Below are 25,081 nucleotides of genomic sequence, written 5' to 3'. Positions count from 1 at the left end.
AAAGCAAGTGGATTAGATACTGCAGCAAGGATTTTAAACTCAGGCTAAAGGATTTTAGGTCTGTCCTTTGGGCAATGGTAAGAAGCTAACCATGTATAAGAGGTTAATTTGTCACAGTGGGACAGAAAGGGCTGGTATATAAAGAGGAGGTGAAATTTGTACAGAAATATTTAGCTTAAGCAGTAGGAAAAGTTCACTGACAGTTTTAGCAGACTATTACATGTAATTACTGAAAGGAACTCACCAGTCCTGTTTCTTTAACAAGACTCTGTTAGATCTTACACTGGTCTTGCAAAGGCAAAATGGATGTCTGAAAGAACCCGCTTTTGTGTCTATCAGCAGTAATGGTCTGACATCAGTTACCAGACTCCACTGCACTCCCAAGTGCTTTTAGAGATCTTCACCGCTCGGCTGAGCTTGGATTGAGTCTAGAACCACCAGGACAGGCAAATTCTTGAGATGGACAAAATGTTATCCAGCATCCCCCTGTTTCTGGTGTGAGCTGCAGGCTCCCCAAGGCATCTCTTTTTAATCAGAGAGAGCAAGTCAATCTCTCTGCAGGCAGTACAAGAAAGAAGCGTGGAAGAGCTGTCCTGGCCACTGACAACCAAATGTTTCTCTACCATGAGGTACCTCTTATACTGACAATTTAACTTGATCATGAATGCGAATCTTGCAAGTAGCTTACACTGCTGGCTTTAGGCCCAGGTCTAACAACCATGGCATGTGTGGATCCATGACCGTCAATCTGGTGTCCGCTGGAATCATCTATCACCTATGTATAGAAAGACAAAAATCTTTCAGGTCACAGCACCAGCAGAGCTAAAAGGAACCTCGGGGAATCATTTAGAGCTTTTCCTTCTCTCAAAAGAAGGTATCTTATCCATTCCTGAGGGGAATCTGCCTGATCTCACACTAAAAAGCTCTAGTAATGGAAATCCCCGTGCTTCCTTTGGCAATCAAATCCAGAGTTTCATCACCTTCACTAAAATACTGCTGTACTCTTGCATGACAAATAAATTATGTCCTTTCACTGACAGTAAATCCTTTATTCATTACAACTCATTTAGATACGCAAAAATCTTTAGATATAACATAGACTCAATGGGAAAATAATAAATAAGAGTTTGTATTAATGTAGAAAGCACAATCCTCTGCTACTTGAAGTACTGCACAAATCAGCTGGGTTTTTCAATCATCACAACGTGACTGTGAGGAACAAAAATATTTCATGGTGTCAAAGGGCACACTATTATTCATGTTTCACAGGAATTATTTAACAGGATTATTCCTGTTTAATTTATAACTTCGATGGGTGTCTGCCTAAGGCTGAGATGGCAAAGTGATGCCCCTGGGGAAAAACACCCTCTAACTCCTGTCATTACTGGATAATTTATTCCTTGAAACTTGGCTGGTTTACATATTTTTCAGATGCAAACCAGACAGGTGTTAAGTACGGGTGTTGTCACCCACGTAACTGGCTAATCCTGCCCTGAGTCTCTTATCTTGCATCAGCAATGGCTTGTGGATGTACCTTCCACCAGGTAATTATTTGCTGTTTTCCTCTTATCCATCTCAAACTTGCAGACTTTTAGTATTCATAAATGCCAATTCCCCCCACTTTATCCCTGTAACTGATCAGAGTGTAAATAGTAATGTTGGTGGCTGTTTGTAGGTCATGGGACAGAGACTGAACACTTTCATAGAGGCACGGGCTTTAAAACCTGATGGTGGAAGTATCTTCACATTGACAGAGTTCTAACAAAGGTCAAAATCTTGTATTTAGTTCAAAGTTTGCTGAGGTCTGTTACCTGCTCTATAAAAGCAGTCTCAATCTGCATTTATGTCATATCTGGGAATGCCTGTTATCTGGCAGAAGCCACAGTCAGAACTGATAATCCAGTGGGGTTCACATGATATCCACCACTTCCAGTCAAATGAGCAAAGTATTTAGTAGGTGAAAGCTCTAGGCAGAAACAAGGAATATTTCTCCAAAAGCCTGCACAAGCGCTGTCTCTCTGGGTTTCAACTGTTTACCTTCTGTGTGAGAAGTGGCTATTTGCATGGCAGGGCTTAGGACCTTTCTCCCTTGCAAGAACACCAAAACTCCCCACCGCTATTTGCGTAACAGCAAATCACAGCTTTACCCAGTTAGTGGCTTCAAACATTTTCACATCCAGTGGGTCTCCTTGGATCTTGCCCTCCCAAACAATTAATGAATGACAGACCGCCATTGCTCTGAACACTGGGCCCCAAGGCAGGCTGTGGTCTGCAGGAAAGCTGTGAACGTCCTGGAAGCTAACACAAGAGAAAACATAAAAATTACCATCAGAGAACACCAAACAACATACAACTAACAGAAAAAAAAAATCTTAAGTCAGGGGGCTGTTAAGGCCCTATCCTGTGGTCAGACCACAAGCATATTTCTGGGGAGCTATTTCTCACACAGCTGTTAAAGGCCGGGATACACTTGCTCAGAACGTGGGTATTCTGCATAGTTAAGGAATCCACTGGGATGGACAGAGGAACAGATTATTATAAAATACCTTCCTTGCAGCTTGTGTAAGGGCTCGAGCTGTGAGGATAAGTTTAAGCATTTCTGTGCATGCTCATTTCTGGAAATGTAAATGGGCAAAAACATGGGCACTGAAGGAAATGAGTGGCAACCTCAGGGGTAATGGTGATTTTCTGTCACAAAGGGTTGGTTGTGGCACCACTGCAGCTTTGAGATCTAACCTGGCATGTCTAGCGCAGCCTATGCTGCCTGGACGTGCTGTGCCAAATGCTGATGACAGCAGCTGTATCATTTCATGTGGAGCACGACCCCTGGGATAAGGCAACAAACTCATTTTACAGAGGCTACAGAAATAATATTGGAAATCTAAACACAGGGAACTTCAAACTGCTGTTTTGACATTGTCTTTCAGATTTGTTCATAACTGTATGAGGAGAATCCAGTCGTTATCCCACCAAATTTAAATGCCATTGGTGTGTCAAGGAGCCTTACCAGTTTCTTTCAGAGGGCAGCAAGCCCCAAAGATCCAGGCCATCTTCTGTTAAGGTGCCAGTCTAAGTTAAAATGTACATTTACATTAACTTCCCACATGAGAGCTCCAAGAGGAATAAAAAGCAAGACTTATTTCAAGAAGTTACTGTTCAGAATATGCCAACACAGTGCAGAGCAAAAGTGCTACCAGCCAGTTCCTAGATTCCAAGAAAAACAACAGTTTGCAACAGTGTCTTTTTAGAGAACACAAACTTAAGTATACAAGAGTGGTCAGTGTGTTTCCATAGTATGATGGAAGTGCTTGATCAAAACCCACACTTTCCCACCACTAGCATAGCTCCCATTACTACTAAGAGAGTAACCACCACATTGCAGTTACTTTGTCAAAGCAGATGAGGTTCAGCTGTCCGCACATGTTGATCCTTTGTGGGCTGATGCAGAAGATGCCCTTTTTCTTCAGCCTCCGCTGGGTATAAATGATCCCTGTTGTCAAGGCAGCTGGCAGAGCCGGGGGGACAGCAATTGTGATAACATCCAAAGCCTTCTTCACCACTTCTCCTGTCTCCTCCTGACATGAAACCAAAGGCAGTTATCAACAAGAGGGTGGCAAGGAGTGCTGCTTGGATTGTCAGAGTGCAGCCCTCTTCATCCCTCCACCTTTCCGCTACAGGTGCTTCACGCTGTGGTGTTTTCTGCCTATGGTCCATCACGTATTCATCTCCCTAAGAAATTAATTGCTTTGATTTAACCAAAGGCTTTAAGGCTACACCACTGCTAAAGAGCAGCCTCCAGGCCTTCATTCTCCATGCCAACAAACCTGCTGGGTAGAGCTTACAGCCTCCCCCACAGCATGAGTTCAAACATGCCAGTTAGGCTATTGCACCCTCAGTCAAGCCCAGTTTCCCATGATGTAGCGCACAAGAATCTGCCATTTATATGGGCATTCATCCAACTGCCTACAGGCACAGCTCCGGACTTGATGTTAAGGTGAAAGGTGAGACATATGGGATGGTGCTGAAAAGGAGGGCAGAATGCATGAGCTAATGATTTCTTCTGACCTTATGTTCTAGGAGTTGTGAAAGGAAATTGCTTTTACCTGCAGGAAAAGGCATGTAAGTAAAAGTTACATTTCTAAAAGTGATCTTGAATTTGGGAGCTTAGAGGTCAGTGTAAAACTGCCACTATGCTGAATGTCAACACTGTTATTCTTCGCAGTTGATATTACTGCTAAAGGATTGAATGCATTTCAAATTAGGGTCCGAGAACTGAGACACTGCAAACTAAAGCCAATTTGCAGTTCAGAAGGATCTGCAAACTGTCATTAGAGCTCTATTATTACTGCTTCTGAGCTTGGGACTTTGACCATAAATCATGTTGCATTTGATGTGATGAATTTCCATCATGTTCTCATTCTCCCTTTATTGATATTCTTTCAGACCACAGAATGCACCAGTTTGATAATATTGTTCATATATTTTATGCGAGAATGAAGCACTTATCACCTTTAGATAAACACTCTCACAGGAGAGCGTTTAGTGTATCATGTGACTGAGTCTTACACCAGAGAACAGTCTGACAAGACAGTTTCAGCTGCTGTGATAACATCAGCGTGTATTTTACATATTACAAGGGTGAAGCCAAACAGAAAAAAAAAGGAAAATGGCAAAGCAGACACCAAGGTGTGTTCTTAAACACAATTCCTTTGATATACCAAGGGGAATTAATCTTCTAAGACAACTGACCATAGATTATTGCAAAGGAGAAAAATTATTCAAAAGCTGAATTGCAGAATCAACCTTGCAACTCAGGACTTTGACTTGACATAGGCAGATAATTATCAAGGCATGAAATGATTTCCTGAAAGTTTTTGAATAAGTTCTAAAGCAATTAGGCTTTAAAAATTGCAGAGCTACTGTTTACAGTGTACAACTATTTCTTACACTGACCTTGATGCATGAGAATGAGCAAACTGTTTTTAAAAGGGCTTCAGGTGAACCCTTCAGAGACTTTGAAACCAATATGGCAGGGCCCTAGGTGCACTAAGAGGTCTTAATTAACTTTACTAGCCTCAGCTCCACCTGCTTATGGGTTCTGGAGCTCCAGTTAAGCTCAGGCCTGAGCCTCCAGTCCTTGTCTGCGCCATGTTGTAGGTGTATCTGCCTCTAGCACTGTCTCCTCGATGGACACCTTTAGACACATGTTGCCTTGTCTCCTGTCCTCATCTCTTTCTGCTTTTGACTGGTCTGCCCGGATTATTTACCACTTTGCCTTGCCTGGGACTACTGATGGGCTGTTCCCAGGACACAGCTCTGCCCGCCGTGTTCAGGTCCTGTGTGACTGTGCCCTGGTCGGTGAGGGCACTGCCTGGGCTCTGCTCACCCTCAGCTCCTGGCTTGCCTTCCCCTAGGGAACAGCTGGCCCCTGCTGCTTCCTAACACACTAAGTCCTAGTTCTACATTGAGAAATTTGATTAAAATTACCACACAGAATTAATCAACCCTTGGTGTATATGGCACATTAGAGAAGAGCTAACATGGTCTTCACAGAGGGAATTAATACTCCACAAGCCTCCTGGAGTACTCTGTAAAAAATCAGTGGAGATGTGGGTGACTCAACTGATACAGGATAGTTGGCTTTGCAAAAGTTATTTCTCAAAAGATCTCAAGGATATTAAGCTGAGTTATAACTAAGTGAAGGTTATCTCCCTTTCCACCACCCTGCAAATGACTATACAAAGATATGAAAAAAAAAAGCAGAAGGAGTTCTACATGATATCAGTAAATTTCAGGGATCTGTGTTGATACCTGACCTGTCCAGGGCCCTGTAACATGGAAGAAAGGTGGCTGAAGGGGTGGCAGATGATCTCTAAATCATGAATAGTACAGGAAATATCAAGTAGAAAGCTATTTCCTACTTCTCTAAAACAAAAATCTACAGTGTCTTCAGTGATTTAGATAGCAGCTTTAAAAACATTTTTACACAGTACATAATGAAACTGTGGGAATCATTGCCACAGGTGTTGTCAAGTCCAAGGCACAAATGAATTCAGAAATACCTTGAATCACACTCTGGGAGATTTCCAGTGGCTATTAAAGCCAGATCATCTAGATATAAAAGACAGTTTTCGGAACTGTTAAACCTTTTTCTACAAGAAGTCAGAAGACTATATCAGGGAAGAATTGTTCTATACTTGCCCTACTTCCTAACCAGTTTCCATGAATATTTGATACTAATTACTCTCAGAGACAGTGGACAGGGATAGATGGGTCTTTGATCTAAACTGAAGTTTTTAGAAAGCTGCCTTGTCACGACACATCAGTCTGTGTCCCATTTAACTCATGTGATTTTTCTAGGAATGGACAAAAAATGCCACAAAAACTCTGTAAAAGCCCCTTGCAGAGTGCTATGGTCTTGGAATCTCCCATTTCCACAGCTCTAGAAAGCACTATGCTAATTACATGCATTGTTAATTACACATACCAGCAAGCACAGCAAGCACAGGGCAGGTAACACAGAGGTAGACAGCATACAGAAGGCTGCTGATAAGACATGCAGTTCTTGCATAGGATTTGCTAAGACCTCAGAAGAAATTACCATTGGGAAAGAGCTGGTTTTGGCACCTTGGAATTGAATGTATGAGAGCTTGTGCATCATCACAAACTGAATTACATTGTAAAACAGCCTCATATACTAAGGCAAAAAGGAGAGTGACAAGAACTATATTTTTATATATAAGTGTACATGAAGCCACTCAGGTTTCAGGTCTCTTGAAACTGTGTGTGACTATTTCTCCTGCACTTAGTAACTTACCCCATTAAGTACAAAGACACACACTGCGTAGATCATTCCAATGGCTGCAAATGCTATGAGACACATCAGGAACCGGAGGGCATCTCTGTACAGCTTGAAGTTCATGGGTTTAGGGTAGAGAATGGACCTCACCAGATCCCCTTTGGCTGTATTGAAACCTGGAAAGACAAACTAAAATGATTCCAAGGGAGAACATTCCCAAAAATTCTCAATAAAAAATGGAGGGCTTTAAAATTACTCATGATTTCTGTAATTTAAGAAAGGAGGCCCAGATCTTTCATTTCAATGTATGTGACCTACTTTGCAGAATATAGAAAAAAGTTATTTTTGTCTTCAGGAGGAAGATTTTTTCAATGTCTCAGAAGCAAAGTAAAATTCTTCTTCGTAATCATATGCTAGTGGTTTTTGCAACAGTTATGCCAAGCAAACGAGAACAATGCATAATAGCTTAGCCCAGCCCAGGATATCGGTTCTCCATCTGACTGTTGCGAATTTGAATTAATGCCTTTCACTTCATGTCTGGGCGCATTAAGTCAGACTGTTCCAGTAAGAAAAAGCATGAAAGGAAAAGCAAACTGAAGTGTTGACTGACCAGTCCGCAGCACCACAGCTTTCACTGCTCCTCTGTCATCTGCCTTGGTCTGTATGACCTCTGTTCCACAGAAGAGGACATGTTTCTTGTAATCCTCTGCACAGTGCATTCTCCAGGGCTTGCAATTATCAGCTTGGGGTAAGTGGGTCTTTGTTACTGGAATACTTTCCCCTAGGGAAAATTAGCTCAGATGAATAAAACTGCATGATACCTTAAAATCAGTCTACTGACTTCCAAATTAGTACAGTAGCTAGACATCTAGATGGTAAGTTAAAGGTATTTACTAGTTTAGAGAAATGTTACTTTTATTTTGTGACATTTTCAGAGTGAACAAGAGTTTGAAACCTAGCAAACCAAGAGACTCTGCCAGAGAAAAGCTCTCATTTGCATCGGTACAACTGCCTCATGTAAGTCAGAGAACTGAAAGCAGCCCAAGGACTCCAAACCCTCTTTGCAGATACACAGACTTTAAAAGAGACCTGAACTGGTGTTGCCTGACTCCACTTGATGGTCTCAAGTTGTTTACCAAGTTTGAACCTCATGTGCAGGTCACTACAGTATTCCCTTTGGCAGACTAAACATGAGATTCCCTATTTCTCCTTTCTAGTAAAAAGGACAGCTTTCAACCCATTGCTTGACAGCTGACAAATATCCTGTTTCTGTCAGAGCAGGTACACTAAAGTGAAGCAGAAAAAATATCTCCTGACAGCTGAAGCCTTCTAAATGAAAGGGGTTTCTGGAATTTCTCATTTACATGAAAATTCAGAACTACGCATTTCAGTTTGATTCAGACCAAGACCAAATTTAAAGACAAGAAACAGAAGTATTACATTAACATCTCCTGCACCAAAAATGCTGCTTTGCAGTGAACTCTTCCACCTCATGTGTCCTCCACTGCTATCACATGAATGTGGAGTTAACTATCTGGACAGCTAGACAGACACTTCAGCAGGTTGGAGATGTTGCGGTCATCAGTGACAAGACACTCAGAGTGACCAAGAGAAACCCTCAGAGCCTGAGCAGAATGGGGGCCCTGCATGGGAACAGCTTTTCTCCATATCTACTGTTTCTTCTCCTGTCCTACTCATTCCTCTTCACTGTGCACTCTTTCCTTTCTAATTAGAGGATCTCTTCCTAAATTCTGTACCCCAGAAAGGAAGAAAAGGATGAACTGCCCTTCCTAAGTCCACCTTGTCTATTTAGATAAGCTGGGGCTAACTCCAATTCAGCCTTTATTATTGCAAACACCCAAAAGAAACCCCTTCTAGGCTAGTTATGGACTATCTCGAGTTACACCTAGCACCATATGTCCTGTGTCACTGGCTGAAGCCACAGGGCGATGATGATGTTTTGATGGTGAACCTGGGAGGGATGAGCTGTACCTGTCAGCATGCTTTCATTTACAACACACTGCCCGCTGATCAGAATGGCATCACAAGGCAATAGGGTTTTGCCCTCTTTCAAAACCAGCACATCTCCAGGAACAAGATGGTGTGATTCCAGCTCTTGGAAACCTGCAGGTGACACGTAATGCAAACTTTGTGCTTCAAATATTTCTCTGCAGTAAAGGGAAAAAAATACAAGGAACTATCTGCTGAATAGACTGTCACTTCTTTATAATGATTGATAAATAAAGGACCACAAGTAGGACCTAAGAATGCAACCTCCAATATTTAGAAAAGCCTAGGCATATTTGAACTGCAGAATTCCCTCTTATCTCCCCAGAAGCCCAACCAATGGTTATTGTTCCAACGCACTAACCTAACTGAAGAAGCTTGGATCTACATTACTTAGTTTGACTCTGTCTTTCTGGATTGTGCTCTAAATACCATGGCAATGAACAGGATCTGCATGAAGCAATTACGTAGACTCACAGCCACTTAATGGTTAAGTGGTTGGCTTCATCAGCACTCCTTGAAGAACATGGTTTTCCTGATAATTTTTTGCTAAGGCTGCACTCAAACAGTTATAAATACAATCAATGTGCCACAATGTGCTTCTGGGTCAAATTAACCCAACATGACGAAGCTAGTTAATCAAGCTGAGAGACAGAAGAGGAAACTGATCTAGAAGGAATTTAATACTACACATTCTTGGGTTTAATATAAATTGCTAGAGAAACTAAACACATTGGAGAAAGAAGTGTAGAGGAGTCACCTTCCTTATTTCTGCAGACAGTGACCATCATGTTGTTATGAGACTCAACCAGTCTGTGCAGTTTAATTGATTGCTATAAATTAAAGGAGAACACAAGAAAGTGTTACATTTTTCTTACGTGATGCAATTAATCCACTAACAATTATTCCCTTTTGTTATTTGTGGTTAAGAGAGACCTCATAAAGTCAGGTCTGGCCCTGCCAGCAACTGTGCAATCATACAGAGAAAGAAACTCCCCGCCCTAATTATGGAGAAGGTGTAGCAAAAGGTTACAAAGCAAAGCACTGGAACGGGGAAGGGAGGATGTGGGTGAAGAACCACACAGAGATCATTATGACTAGGAGGCCAGGCCATTGCACCTGCTACTACACAATGTCACGAGACTAAACCTCTGAGTAATTCTCAGAGCACTGTACATGTACATGTTGTAATATCCTGGCTTTTCTCAGACATTAGAAATAAAATTTCCCTGTGGAAAAAGGTGAGGTGTCTCACCTGCCTAAGATCATATACTGTCAAAAAAATCGAGAGGAGAGACATGATTATGATGGCAATGGCATACTCCATGTATTCTTCAGCAAACCACAGACACACACTGAACAGCTGGAACACGTAAAATGGATTTAAGACCTGTTTGGAGAAAGAGAAATACTCAAGACCTGGCCACATTTAAATGGCTCCAGTATACCCACCCAGTCAATCCTGTTAGAAATGGGCTGGACTAAAAGCTATTAACTTAATGTTGTGTCTCCCAACTCCCTTTCTGATTTTGTTAGCAGTGGCTTCAGTCTAATCAGATTGGACCATCTCCATCTGACAGAAGGGCCAAATAATCTGGACCAATAGGAATGTTATTTGGGATGTGTATGGCTCAGCCCAAGCCTTGTTTTTCTTGCTTCTTTACAAGAAATATAACAAAGGTGAGAGAAAAGCAGGTCATACTGTGAGGATGGAGCTCACATATCACAAGCACGCCTCCACAAACACTGTTCAGGCCACATACAGCCAGTTCCTGCCTGAAAAAGATATCGGTGCTTTACATGGTGCTGTACCAGAGCTCACTGGATCTCTCTGCAGCTGTAGGCACATATCAGCCACCGCTGTTCACCTCTGCTGATTAAGAGACACCCTTTGACTGTAAGGTTTGATGTCCAGTGCAACTTGTAAACATTCCCTGACCCCTGTAAGGCCAACAGAATGATGTCCCAGGACATACAAACACCAAGCAGCCATCCAGGCACAGAGATGGATGACAAGGAACTACGGAGACTACATGAATTTATGGTAATTTCATTAAAAAGGATTCGAAGAAGAAATGTGCTTGATGAGTGAGTACTCAGAAGCTAATTTAGACATAGAATCCATGGTATTCTATAAGCACACTCTGCCTCCCCAAGCAGCCTAGAATAAAAGCAACAGAAATACTTAACCTCTTTGACAAGTAGTTTCCAAATAGGGATAACTGGAACATCAATAGTGTTTGGCCCACATATAACTCTCCTGTATGGAATAAAGATACATTACTTACAAGAAGCTGCAGCTTTCAATAGTCCTGAGATCTTGTATCGAACCCAGTTTAAAGGCTGCGAGGATCTTTCTCCAAGAAAAAGTTAAAAAATTAAATGCCCCTACAGTGCTTATGTCAGAAAAGGTGACTGTACCAGTGAAATGGACTTAAACAGATAAAAGATGTAACACAGCCTTTTAGGCAAATGTTTCCATTATGCAAAAATTCCTTTGAAACAGCATAAACAAAGGAATTCTGAACCTAAAACTAAATTATATAAAACCAAATTATTTTGTGTAAAGTTAAGGGTGATTTGAATGTAAGATTCAACATGAGCTAAGGTCAGGAGCTGGATTTTCAGAATTCAATCAACTGAAGATCATTTCTTTATTTAGCAGTTTCAGGAATACCTTTTGTGTAAATGGTCTAATGATACAAGAGTTTGTGAGAATAAGTTCAACCACCAGAACTAATAGATTTAGAAGTTCAAAACAATTACATAGAGCCCCTGTGAAGAAGCACACACACAACTGATCTGCACTGTCACACAGACAATTTCTCTTATTCCAAAAAAGAACTGCTTATAGTTAGTTACGGGACATGATTATTTCCTGATTGAGAACAATAACAGTGATAAATACTGAGACATTCAAAAAATGCTGACAAGGAATATAAAACATTCTCTAGCCCTATTCATTCCATTTTTCATGTATGGTTATTTCATTTAAAATTACGTGCATATTAATGGATACACAAGAAACTCAAGGAAATTGAACCAACAGCAGTGAATTTACATTTCTTTCATTTCCATACGTTTTAAGTGTGTACCTGACATTCTGTTCATCGCAGGTGAGACCAGAACCAAATTTGGCATGTATAGCTGAGCAAGTGTGGTGATCTTCTAGGGCTCTAAAATATAAAGGGAGTGTTTTCCTTAGGCCATTATTCACAGAAAAGCTTGACTTCCACAGAGACTGTGTAACCAGGGCATTGAACTCACCCAACCTTCTGGAACTGTTTTGCACAGATATTCCAGACATAGCGGATTTTTTGTACTTGAATACTCCTCACCTGAAAAAAAAAAAAAAAAAAAAAACAAAAAATACAGGGATAACAATATATATTATATAGCAAAGAAAAATACTCCCAGGCCTGCTCACAGATCTCAGCTAGGCATCCTCACCGCGGTCAAGCACAGGTAAAGCTAATTACACGGGGGGCAGGGAGGAAGGAAAGGCAAGACTGTATTTACTAACTCCCTAGTTATGTTGTGGGGTGAGATTCCCCACCACAGGTTCCAGTGAGCTTTACAGATCTTCAGGTCAAGGAAGTACAAGGCAGCATTCTTCCCTCTTCATTTTGTGAAGCAAAGAATACAGTCCTCACTCTCATTTCAGAGAATGAAGGGATCACTGATGCAGTGGTGGGTACGCAGGCAGCTGTCAAAGCCTGTCTTCAGTCAGCAATCCTCTTATCTTCTGACTGGCTTTGCGGAAAGCAGGGGACTTTGGGCAGTTTGCAGGTGTGGTGCTGAGTCCTTCAGCTGAACAGACATGCCAGCAAACAAGAAAGGCCATCCCAGGATATGTCCTGAGTCACTGCTAACGCTGGGCCCTTGCAGAGCAGTTATGCATTAGGAACACACGCTGCCATTTATAACTTGCAAAAGGAGTCTGTCCTGCCCTGCGCAATAGTGAAACCTATTAGTGATAATGGCGCTTCATATCAGCTGGAGGAAGGCAAAGCCATACACCTATATACATACATAATAAAGAAATCAGCTCTAGGGGACTCTCCCGACCCAGTGCAATAAACATTATTATAGGCTAATGAAATATACGCTCAGCTCATGCATTGACTCAAAATGGAGCTGTAACTACAGTCATTAACCTAACAAGAGGTCTGTAGTTAGGATTTCATGCAATAGGAACTGCAATATTTGCTATGCTAAAAACTGAAGCGGGAAATGAGGGACTCAGCTGGAACAGGTCCTTGGACAGCTCTTGGGCACTACACATTGCTCTGTGGACATAGGTAGCTTAAATGGTGAAAAGTTTTTATAATTGCCTTATAAGTGGGGGCTTCTAAATTGCTAGTGAAGGATTAAACTGTTTGCTCTGTGCTGCTTTGAAATCTGTTCTTTTCTATCTAGATATTTTGACTGATAGGAAAGTGGTGCTCAAAGGGCTTATTAATTGAGGCTATACTGGGCTTTTTTATGTTACTAATTCAATTATGTGAAGAATGTTACAAACCAGTCTTCCCCTTCATACTGTGCCAGTTGATTAAAGTAGCTGGCACTAAACTTTCTTACGTACATTAACATATGCCCACACAAAACAGCAGTAATAGCAACAGCTTTGCTCAGCTAAGTTTAGGTTTATAATGAAAATATCCACTAAAAATTGCTGTAGATATTAAAAATGCTAACAAGTTAGAAATCCATTTTCTAGAAGAGAAAATAGCTCTCTTATGGGTTTCCCAGTGCAGTCATCTAGTACCTATAATCAAAAGACAGTTATTAGCAAATGTACAATTGCATTCCTATTGCTCACATCAATTTAATGTGTAATGCTAAGGAAGAGATATAAGTGAACTGTCTGGTTCTAGAATGGGGATAATTATGTTTACCCAGCTCATGGGGGACCTTGTGATCTGCTTGGATCAACTAATCATCTGCCTTCTTCCCAGTACCTCACTGGGATCTCAAGGCTATGGAACTGGCAGAGCCCAGGACACATTTTTGCAGGAACAGTCAACAGTGCAAGACTCAACTCTAGCAAAGGTACTTTAAAGCAGGAATTGGTGCATACAAAGGTAAGAAAGTAAAATGCTCTTCAGACCCTTCTTGATGAAACATTTCTGGAAATACTGATGCAGCTCTGCAGAGGCACCTTCCTGTTCTCTTCCCCCTCAGCTGCTTTCATCCCTGTTTTCATGTCACTGTGAGAGCTGTGATTTTCAGTTCCTCACAGTCTCCCTTCAGACACACAGCCACCCTTAAGTTCCTTGATTCCTATGCCAGAAATGAGTTTTTTATTTGGAACTCTGACTCTCCACTGCCGACCTCAGTGTCTTGAAGCTCTCCTACCTATAATGTAGGTCTTCTCTCAGGAGCAATGAGAATCCTTTTTGCAAAATCCACCTCAGACTAAGTGAGGATTTTTACAGAGGTGAGTACGATTCTCTAACATCTCCAGCTTGTTTTTCCACTGCTCGCTGTGTTCATCAAGCTGCAAGTTTCTTAGCTGGATATGTTTCACAGCTCACTTTCACTCTATGAAGCGTGGCTGAGATTTGCTATCATCTCCCAGATGCTGCGGGGAACACTTTACTTACTTGCAGACTTGGCTTCGTTATGGCTTTGCTGAAGAGTGAGTCTTCCTCAGCAGTGGTTGGATAATCCGATCTACTTTTGATAAGTGCAGACACAGAGATCCATGTCACAGTCTTACGAGAATAAATCTGATACTCATCCTAAATGAATATAAAAGAGAAATGTCACAATTTCCCTCAAAATCAGACCAAACTATCACCTTGGAGTGAATAATTATAGCAGGCCTTTCTAGAGCACCATTCCAGCTTTTGTAAAGAATTAACCAAGAGAGGCCACCCAGCACCTGTGACTGATAGATAAATCAGCAGAACAGGAGCAGAACCACAGTCCTGTCAAAATGTGAGTACTGCAAATAATTCACTGAGCGCAGGTCTGGTCCCCGGGTGATAAGGATGGAACGTGAACACTCAGGTCATGATGTAGGCCAGGCAAACAGCACAGGACAATCTGAGATGCAGTGACCAGGCTGTAAAGAAAAGATCAAAAGGAACATAGCACTGTACTGCAAAATGCATGTTTAGTGCCAATATCTTTCCACAGTCATTCCTGTGTTAACGCTTCATTGGAACAAGTGTGTTAGCATCATTCATCCCTTATGGTACCTTAGACAAGCTTTTGGCACAAATTGGGTTCATGATCTTTGCTATTTTTTATAAAATAAATTCAACATTGCAACTGCCTGAGAGAGATTAGAGCAACTACTGTAATAAGTACCCTCATGTTAAGTTTCAGTCCTGAACACTGAACCTCATGCGTTAAAGGCAACTATGAGACTGACATATATCATGTCCAGCGTGTGAGCAGTTTGAGCAGCCAGGCAAGTTCTGAAAGCACAGTTATTAAACTTCTTTTGGAAATGACAACAGATAAAAAAGATTCTGAACCAAATTAGAGTCCTTTTGAATAATTTAATGGTTCAAAAAAGAACTTTAAAAATATTTACATGTCTTATTTATTTGTGCACTTTTCTTCTTAAAACGGTATTTTCAGTAGAATAACATTTATTTTCTGATATTTATCTTTAATTTAGATTTCAGAATTAGTAGACATTAGGATGCAGATTGAGATGGGAAGCAGTGAATAACACAGGTGCTCATTACTTGAACTAAAGTGAATTAAAATTCAATAACAAAAGTGAGTTAATAGGCTCTTATATTGCAGTTGCAGAGATGATAATGAATTATGAATGAAGGTTTTATGTGAAGCAAAAGAGAATTTCAAGGATCAAGCTGATGGGATTACTTGTATCCTCATTAGCAGTAGCCATGTTTGAGGACTGACATAATCAGAATGTAGGGGGAAAAAACAAACAAACAAACAAACGCAAACACCCAACAGTCACTTTCGTACAAAGAACCATGAAGGAAATCTGAAATTGTCAAATGCCCAGAGCACACGTTGAGAGAGCTTTCCGACAACAATATACAATATGATCCAATTCTTGTTTAATTACATAATGTAATTAAATACTCCTTTATTTGAAAAGTGCTTGGCATGGCAAACCCATTTAAAATGACACACAAGAATAGGTAATTAAAATGCAAACTGAAGATTAAAAAGGGAGATTAAACCTAACATGCTTCTTTAAAAAAAAATAAATACCCCGTTCTACTAGGATGCAGATTGTTTCAATATAAAATATTCAACAGGCAGATCCGTGATGTTCAAAACTCAAGATTTTAACTGCATGCTGCTCTCCTCATTTCAGAAGGCAGCTCAAACACAGTGGTAGTAAGTGATCACTTCTGCAATTGCACAATTCGCAAATGGCATTGTTGAGGAATCTCTGAAGCAGAACAAATTAAACTTCTGGAACAAAACCCACCATGCCAGCTCCTGGAGTATTCAGGTTCAGCTGGGATTCAGAGTCAAGTCTCAGTCTGACATTTTAGTGTTGCATTAGCTTCCATTAAATGAAATCAGGGTTTCTGTATGTTGCAGTACTTCAGTGCAGCCCTCAGCAGATATAAATCTGTATTAGGAAACTACTAGCAAAACCTAACAGCCCTGAAAGCATTAACTGCAGGATTACGAGCTTATTGGACATGTGGAAGGGCTGAGGGAAATGGAAACATACAGCCAAGAAAACAAGCAGCCTAAGCTTGTCCTCTTCCTTATCCTGATCCCTTGTCATGCGCTGTTGGACACCACTGGGGACAGAGATAAACAAATCTTTGGTTTGGCCCACTGGCTAAATTTTGGCAGAGAGGGGCAGCACAGGAATGGTAGAAGGGAGGAGGAAGGATTGAGAGCAAATAACACAGTCTTGAAACGACAGATATTACAGCTTTTTTCACCCCAGTTTCTTCCAGCTTGTTGTCTGATCAGCTAGATGTCACTGTCCACTCCAGTCATCATCTTTTACATAATTTGTGGGGTACTTGAGAGTTCTTTAGATCAATGATGGTAAACACAACATGTTATTGTAGGAAATCAGCAATGTAAGAGATTTCAGCTAGCTGGATTCCTTCCAATTAACTACATACTAATGACTAAAGATTAAAGTAGGCACCTACTGTTGTTCTGAGCAGAACAACATCCGCTTCTTCCAAGCTGCAGCGGATGCAGTTTGCCCACACATCCCACTCTGGCTTCCAGTAAAACAGCAGCAGCAGAGCCCCACAGGACAAGATGTATCCCGCAATGCACAAGGCCTTTCGGCAGCTTTGGGTTTTGTAGCCAAAAATCTCCTGTACAGCAAAGACAAGGAAAAAAAATCATTACTATTTCACTTAAAGAAACACCTGGCATACTACATTTTCCCATCATCCACTGGTCTCCCATAGGTACTGTTTCGCGTGGTACTGTGAAAAAAAAGTCATAGAATTTGCATTTGGATTCTTTATGTCTCCTAAACATGACTAGAAAAAAACTTCACATGTTCCACAGAATTTTTCATCCACCTTCACAAAATCTGGATTGCTGTAGTCTGACCTCTAAAATATTTTTATGTAGTTATGAAACTCAGCATGAGACACAGTTATATGTGTGCATGAGTTGGATTGATATGAAAAATATAGAGGCCCTAACCTTTAGGCCACGAGTCATTTGCCTGGTCAGCTTTTTTAAGGTTCTTGGATGAGAGAGCTGAAGAACTTGAGTACATTTGCACTAGGGGATGGGGAGTGATGCTGCAGCAGCTGGGACAGAGCCTGCTTCAGAGTCAGAAGCACTGCCGCTCTCCTGCCATAGCAGCGTGTCTGCATTCACGCACCTACGCTTTACAGACTCAGCTGGTGTCTCTGCATGGTGCCGAACGACACTGCGTGGTGGCACGAGCTGGAGCTGCTTTGCACAACTCGACACATACGCAGCCTTTGTACAGCTGTAACCACGTCCCATGACAGCTCCAGTATGGGGATCTTGGACCTCAGCAATGTGCCACTGTCCTAACATCCCCAAATAATAATAATAATAATAATAATTGTTAGTAAGAGCAAATAATGAATACTTGCAGAATGCTTTACATGTTCAGAGGTCCAAAGGAAGCTACTCACTGTATGAGTAGGTATTATTATTCCATTTTTAAAGCTGGGGAAATTGATAGAGTGAGGCAAGGTGACTTGCCCAAAACTTCAAAGGGATGACTGTCAGCATTGCAGTTTAAGAGCTGCCAGGTCTTGGTACCATGGCCAAATTCCCTCTCAGTAGTGCTAGCAGGGACTCAGTAAAGGTGAAATTAAATGTATACTGTGAATTTATAGAGGAGACCCAGCCCTGATCTAAGATGGGAGATTGTATGGCTGCAATTACCAGGAGAATTCGCTAACGATTCCTGAATCTCCTTCTCCCTAGTATATCTGCAGCAATTGTGCAATCTGCTTCTGAAGATCAGATAGCTGCAGCCACAGATATTGCAAGATCCATTCATAAAGTGAAAAGAAAAGGCAATGTAATTGGAAGGATGAGTAATGCATAATTCCTGGTTCTGTGCTGGTGTCTTTGCTTGTTATGTGAAACACAGGCCCTACCCAGTGGTTCCACACGCTGCCTCAGCCTACCTGCTCTATGTCATTCTCCAAAAGACAGACTCTATCTTCCTAGGTAATCTCCATGGTGTTTCTAAAGGGAAGAAACTGGCAACTGTGGGTAAAAGTATGGTAAATTACACAGGGAAGTGGCCTGCATTGCACAGGACCTGGTTATACAACCTTGAGATGCACAAGGTCAGCATTTTCAAAGGTTTCTATAATCTCTGAGCACCCCAAGAGAATAAGGAAACGCTGCAGCAGACAGAAGGAAGCTCATGGAAGACAGCTGATAGGCAAGGCTGCTAGAAGGTAGCTGGCGTGTCAGTCATGTGCTATTAATATTCATATGTTCCTATAAACAGGTAAAGGGCTTTCCATGCACCTCTGTCTTGTTGTATCCTCAACAAAAAGGCTAAACCAGTGTCAGAACCAGCATACAGAATAATACATGGAATGAGGCAAACTTAACAGTTCACAGCAATGGCTTACTAGGAAGATCAAGATGCTTGGATCCAGACTTCAGAGCTTGTCAGCAAGGCAAAGGAACTCCCAGGGAGACACAGATGCCTAAGGGAAGAACTGTTAAAAGAAGGTGCTTTCGGACTTCCTCCATTAAATGTCTGGACCTGGAATAACTGGAATTATATTTTCAATTTGGGATGGGCATAAATATGAGGGTGGGGAAGAATGAGATTGCTGCCATGTGCATCTTGCTTCTGCCAGTGAATCATTCCTTTAATTTCCAGCTTTTCTGCCTTACACCCAAAGTCAATGAGGCCGTCGTTAATGCAATTAAGAAGGGAGAGGGTGGGCACTCAGCACGTGAGGTGGCAGTCATTTGGGGTCATCTTCTTTTGGCAGTGTTCTCTGCTGAAATGCTCCATGATTCTCCAAGCCTGATACGACAACATAAACATAGACCCAGGGCAGACTCTGTTTTTCTCTGCCTAGAAAATCATGCACCTATATACCAAAATATGCATCTGAGTCCCCCTACACCTGCATGTGTTTCCAGGCTTTTGTCTTCCAGAATAGCTTTCCCTCAAAAAATTGTTTGATCTCTTAGATCTCAAGACACTTCCCAAAACCACGCCTGAATCAGTATTCTTCATCTTGAAAACCAGGAGAGAAACAGACAAGGAAACAGCTCAGCTGGTAAAAAAAAAAGGCCATTCTCTTAAGACATTCATTACGGTGTCTGCTGGATCTGGTTCCTTCTCACAAGGGACTTTCCTGAGATAGATAGACAGACAGACAGATACCCTTGAACTGTTCTGACACAGTGGACATTCTGCCCTACGAACACAGGTGTTGGTTCAGGTTTGTTGGTTTGTGTATTGATGAATGTGACATTTCTGAATATAGGTGTTCAGGAGCTCTACAAGGGGTGAGCTGGGAAAGAATAAACATCGAGTGTTAACTGCTGGTTTGTATCTGGTTGTCCATGTAGGAATCTAAAGACAAAACAAAGAACTTCCCACAGTTTGGAAATCACTAGAGCAGGTTTCCTGGGTCACATCATTCAGAGTAAAGCTAGCCAGGGAAATAGAATGCACTGCAAACCTAACCTGTGCCAATGTTCCCTGGGCTGGAACCCTTCAATATTTACCTTCAGAATAAAATCTTCTGCTAGGCTGAGATGTGAATATTAGACCCACAACAAAGGTACCCACACTGTACATGAGGAAGGGATGCAGGTTTCTCAGCAGGTCTATCTAGCCACGTGAATGCCTTACAGTAATTAGGGTTGGAAATTCGTCAAGCTTATTCAGGATCCCCTAGGCCTACATTACAAAGATCTCCAAGCCAATGCATGTCCACTATGGCAAACAATACTTCCAGGGCTGGCAGAAATCCTGGTGTTGATGTCAGCAGTAAGAATATATCTGTCAAGTTGGTTTTATGTTGTTAAAGAAAAGAGAATAACCATTGCTGGGTTGTACTTCATTGCACAAAGAGGCTGTGCTGATGTAGACATAATTCTTTTGAAAATGGTTTTGATTAATACAGATTCACACTTTGACACCTTTTCTACTGCATGAGCACATTTTTAGGGCTCACAGTGTACATTTGGCATATGTAACATCACACAGCCAAATAACCTGGGTTCTTGAGGGCACCAGACTAAGAGATGGTGGAAAACAAAGCTAAGATTAGCTATCTGTAAAATGCCGAAGGACTTCTCATAATCTCACAGGAGGTAGCACTGTCTACAAAAGAGGCTGGTGTGCTCATCTCATCTCTGTAGAATAATTTTTAATAAATTGTAGCATATTGTAAAACTTTGCTTCCTCATCCGTTAACATCCCCTTTCTCTTGAGACTTCCAACAGTCAGAAGAGTGACTAAAACAAAATGGTTTAACTTGTGAGTGAAGGGTCTAGGGAGGGGCCACAGATTATTGGACAGAAAAAGCTTCCAGACCTGCTCAGTTGGCAGAAAATGTGCTCATTCCAAGAAAGGTTCATAGCTGCTTTTACAATTATACAAAGCCAGCACTCAAGGGCTTAGCACTCTGGTGACCAGGAAGTTTTTGTTTCTTATGTTTAAAAGAAAAATCGCTTGTAACCGCCAGGTCATCTGCACAGCAGAATTTAAATGCAAAAGTCAAACAAGTTCAGGTACCCTTTTCTTTGGTGAAAACAAGGGCCGTAGCTGCCAGGAAGGAGCCTAAACAGTGGCAGTGAACAATCATATTTCTGGAAACCCAATAGCCAGGTACTCTATTATGAGCAACCTGTTACTATAACAACAGAAAATAGGATTAGACTTGAAAGACTCGTTAAGATTCACAAGGAATTTAATAACTGAATCTCTTTCTTACCAATCAGAACCTGTTTCATAAGAGGTTTGTTTCTGTTCCCTCTGAAGCAAGTAGCAACATTCACTATTGTTCCACTAGGAACAAGGTTGTGCCTTTCAGATTCTGTATTAAGTCTTTCAAACTCAAAGTATTTAAAATTCCGGGATCAGATTCTCTTCAGAATTCTGGCACCCCAAAGGAAGCAGACAGCTGCCAATATGTAGTGGCAAACTGCGGTTCACCAGCTGACTGACTGCAGTTGTCCCATTCCTTCAAACACAGGCAACTGGGGGACATGTGCTTTGGACAGGCTTGTGGCAAATCCTTCCTGAAGCAGTAGAGACCATTGAAGCCTATCACAACCTTTTGCACTGCAGGACTTAAGCTTTGCCCTTTAGGGTCTGTGCAAAGGGATGAGTAGTCCCAACTATACAGAGAGAAGCATCAAATTGAGAAGGCACAAAGCTGTGGTTTTCCTACCTCTTCCTATTCCACCAACAACTACTTCATCTCAAAAACACCTTCAAGCAGATCCTCCTGAAGGGAAGTAAAAAAAAAGGGAAGCTAATTCCTAAAATAAATCCATTCCTGTTATCACAGCTATCAGCCCTCTCTGAGGCAAGCTGTTGTGTCCAGGGTGCTCTCACACTACTGAGATTTTTCCAGTACTACATGTGGTTATGAAAATAAAGAGATTATCTTATGCTCCAAATATACACTGCAAAGTTTTAGCTGGGTACCAGGAGAGTGACACCTCAGTCAAGCAAATGTTTTCCAGCCTCACAAAGTAATTCCAAAGATATGCGCAAGGATATATAGGTTTAATTTCCTAAGTCAGAGCGATTATTCTTAAATACAGGACTATCTAGCATCGCAGCTATACCAAGAAATGGAAATGGTGAAGAAAACTTACAAGTATTTATTCTGATTAGAGCTCCCCAACTTTCCTCAGCAAAATGGACAACTCGTTCTACAGAAGAAAAGCTCTGCATGTTCAGACTCCAAATGAACTACTTGCATGCTTACTTGAACTCCGGAACCTGCACAACGTCAGCTGTAACATTACTACACCAACTGATATGATCTTGTTTCAAGAGTCAAGAACTGCTTGTTAATAATTTGGTTCAGGCGGATTAAACTGACTGTTAAAAATAATGTCAAAAAAAAAAAAAAAAAAAGGCTTGGAATTTAAAAAAATTGTTGCAGGGTCACTAGGACATTATGTGCCAGTGCCGCTTGCTGTGGCTGCCAATAATTTAAACTACATTATTTTAACAAAGAAAGAATGTCCATAATTCTTTTACCCCACATACTCTCCTTGTCTCCTCTGCTTAAACACAGCCTTCTTTCTCTCTTCACAACAACTCTTACCTACGTATTACTTCGTTTCACACAAATATGTACACTAGCTGTTCTATTTACTCATTGGTTTCTTCCTCATTCTCTTACAGAACCTCTGACACCCTCATAATGCTCCTCTCTGCTACACTTGTAACTTTCACTCTCTCACAGGTATATAACAAAGACACACACATACCTGCCAAATCTAGCGCAACTGGGCTATGGGTTTAATTGCACCTACCACTCAACTGCTTTATCAATCTTTTCTCTGTGATTTTCATTTGGGAACAGCAGGTGAACAAGCAGTGCTCATGCTCGCTGCAGGCACGGAGAGCACAGCAACTGGATTCACAGCGCAGACTGACACTGCGCACACACACCAGTTGTGCACGGAAAACCTCAGATGCACAGAGCAGATCCCCAAGCGCTGGATTCATGGGATACGCACTCAATATGACACTGGTGAGAAACAAGAACATTCCTGGAAAGATAATGTAGGATAGCTGGCTCTGTACAAGCACAACCTGGGACTGCCAGCAGGGCACAGCTGGAACTGGACATGCAGGGTACTGTAGTATGGTTCTATACAGCACACTTAAACCTCGTTAGCTCAGGTTTAATTCTGGCTTGGCTAGTGGTAGGACCAGTTGTGGGAAGAGAACAACAGGTTGCTTATGGTCCTAGAGCAGGGGTGTCAAACTCATTTTCACAGGGGGCCACATGAGCCTTGCGGTTACCTTCAAAGGGCCAAATGTATACAGTCCTAAAATCAGATTCGGCCCTTTGAAGGCAACCATGAGGCTGATGTGGACCCCAGTGAAAATGAGTCTGGCACCCCTGCCCTAGAGGGATGGGAACAGGGAGGAGCACAGACACAAAACTAGGAGCCGTTGGAGCTGGGGAGCAGTGGCCCATCAGCACCGGGGCTACAGCCAGGAGCTGCCAAGCAGGTTCAGGAACTCGGCAGCGGAGCCACTGGGTTCTGTGCTGCCCCAGGCTCAGCAGCTCTCACCCTCAGAGCCAGAGCCCTGCGCTCCCTGCAGCGCTCAGGTCATGCTGCTGGACGACTCTGCACTGCATTCCTCCGCGCATCCCAGATTATCCAGGTTCGTATTACACAAAATATGACATCTCCCCTCCCCTGGATGGCAGAGAGCAGACTGAGAATCTGTGTATCTAGGGACAGCAAATGTCCACATTTTTCCATGATGCACTTTTTCACTAAAACAGAATTCTCAGATTTTGAAGATTTCTTCAGGATTTCTAGAAGTGAAGAGTCATGTCAGCTTCTAAGTGACTGTTTCACTTGTAGAAATCCTACACACACTCACAGCAGAGCTATGGTGGCTCTGCAGAACAGCAATTTTGTGCAGCACTGCATCTACCAGACATGCACGAGAACTATTGCTGTACAGCTGCATCACCAGCAGAATCTGTTAGATGGACAGAATGCATATGCGATGAATAGCTGATCCATAACACACGGTAATGCCAAAGCAGGTAAGAAGCACTGAATTTACTACAGTTGTGCACTGGGCTTACTATTTAAGAGAAGCACCATGAAGTGGAACAGATACTTCATGTAAACATGGGTCTTATTTCCACATGTTACAGAATACAAGTAAACATCCTGCTCTCTGGGAAACTCTGGAAAGAAAGATGGTAATTCTGTATTTAGCAATCCAGCTTCATACACGTACTCAGGCTGGAATAGTGTTGCCATTTCAACAGACTGCATTTGCTAATAATTTACGCAAACATAACATGTGTTTTTATGTTCCAGAGAAAGCCATAGCTCCCGGCAGACCCTAGAGATTCAGCTGTCAAATTAGCAGCACTGCTCTGGCCCATCCCTCAAGCTCATATAAGACCACCTCCACCTAGATTTATAATGCCACATCAATATAATCTGTCAAACCACTCCCTGTTGGGGGGGACAACCAATTAAATCCAGTGGATGTGTACAACTTCATTTTCTTTCTGCTAAAATAAATATATATATATCCCATTCTAACTGTATGTTTCTGCTACGGGAATACCTCCACCATCCAAAACTAAATTACAGACTGTAGCATTTTATTGCAGAACGTGTGCCATCTGCTGCTTCAAGTTGAGAAAGACCTAGACAGAGATACGACTCACCATCTCATTCTCTTCTCCCTGGTTAAGCTGTGCATAATGGTTCTTGGCAGGATTTTCCCCCATGAAATGACCCTCTGGAGACTTTCTAGAGCACCCTCAGGACAGGTCCTCAGCGTTGTGAGCTTGAACTTCCACATTGAGGAAGTGCTCTAAGTACACACCTTGCTTATAACTCTGCTGATGTTTGAAAACTGAAGCTCCTCCCTCTCTGTGGGGCAAGCAGGTAACATTCATCCCTCCTCCCTTCATTCTGCTGTTGGAGTTTGGCGACTGTGAGGGTATATGCAAAATTCACTCAAAGGCACCGCAAGAAAGAAAAAGTTAGGTCTCACAAGTGTTTGCCATAATATGACTCCGAGTCATAACTCTGACAGGTGCAAGCAAGTGCTGTTAGCATTCAACTTTCAGGAGACGG

The 25,081-nt window shown here is 41.8% G+C and overlaps 1 protein-coding gene across 1 annotated transcript in view; it reads right to left on the bottom strand.

Moving 5' to 3' along the window:
* ATP13A4 (ATPase 13A4) overlaps nucleotides 1–24,729 on the bottom strand; it is a 41,159-nt gene extending 16,430 nt beyond the window's left edge. Inside the window, exons 1-16 of the mRNA XM_071812298.1 lie at nucleotides 24,667–24,729; nucleotides 23,856–23,957; nucleotides 16,927–17,100; nucleotides 14,413–14,550; nucleotides 12,074–12,144; nucleotides 11,902–11,982; nucleotides 10,997–11,066; nucleotides 10,062–10,196; nucleotides 9,567–9,639; nucleotides 8,792–8,923; nucleotides 7,410–7,580; nucleotides 6,818–6,975; nucleotides 3,387–3,575; nucleotides 3,008–3,069; nucleotides 2,148–2,298; nucleotides 689–775 (exon numbers count right to left, since the gene is read on the bottom strand). Coding sequence (XP_071668399.1) covers nucleotides 689–775; nucleotides 2,148–2,298; nucleotides 3,008–3,069; nucleotides 3,387–3,575; nucleotides 6,818–6,975; nucleotides 7,410–7,580; nucleotides 8,792–8,923; nucleotides 9,567–9,639; nucleotides 10,062–10,196; nucleotides 10,997–11,066; nucleotides 11,902–11,982; nucleotides 12,074–12,144; nucleotides 14,413–14,550; nucleotides 16,927–17,100; nucleotides 23,856–23,957; nucleotides 24,667–24,729 — 1,857 coding nt within the window. The remainder of the gene's footprint in view (nucleotides 1–688; nucleotides 776–2,147; nucleotides 2,299–3,007; nucleotides 3,070–3,386; nucleotides 3,576–6,817; nucleotides 6,976–7,409; nucleotides 7,581–8,791; nucleotides 8,924–9,566; nucleotides 9,640–10,061; nucleotides 10,197–10,996; nucleotides 11,067–11,901; nucleotides 11,983–12,073; nucleotides 12,145–14,412; nucleotides 14,551–16,926; nucleotides 17,101–23,855; nucleotides 23,958–24,666) is intronic.
* Nucleotides 24,730–25,081: the final 352 nt, after the last annotated feature.

The sequence above is a fragment of the Patagioenas fasciata genome, chromosome 9 (assembly GCF_037038585.1).
Source record: "Patagioenas fasciata isolate bPatFas1 chromosome 9, bPatFas1.hap1, whole genome shotgun sequence".
Lineage (NCBI taxonomy): Eukaryota > Metazoa > Chordata > Aves > Columbiformes > Columbidae > Patagioenas > Patagioenas fasciata.
This window is presented reverse-complemented; position numbering and strand designations above follow the sequence as displayed.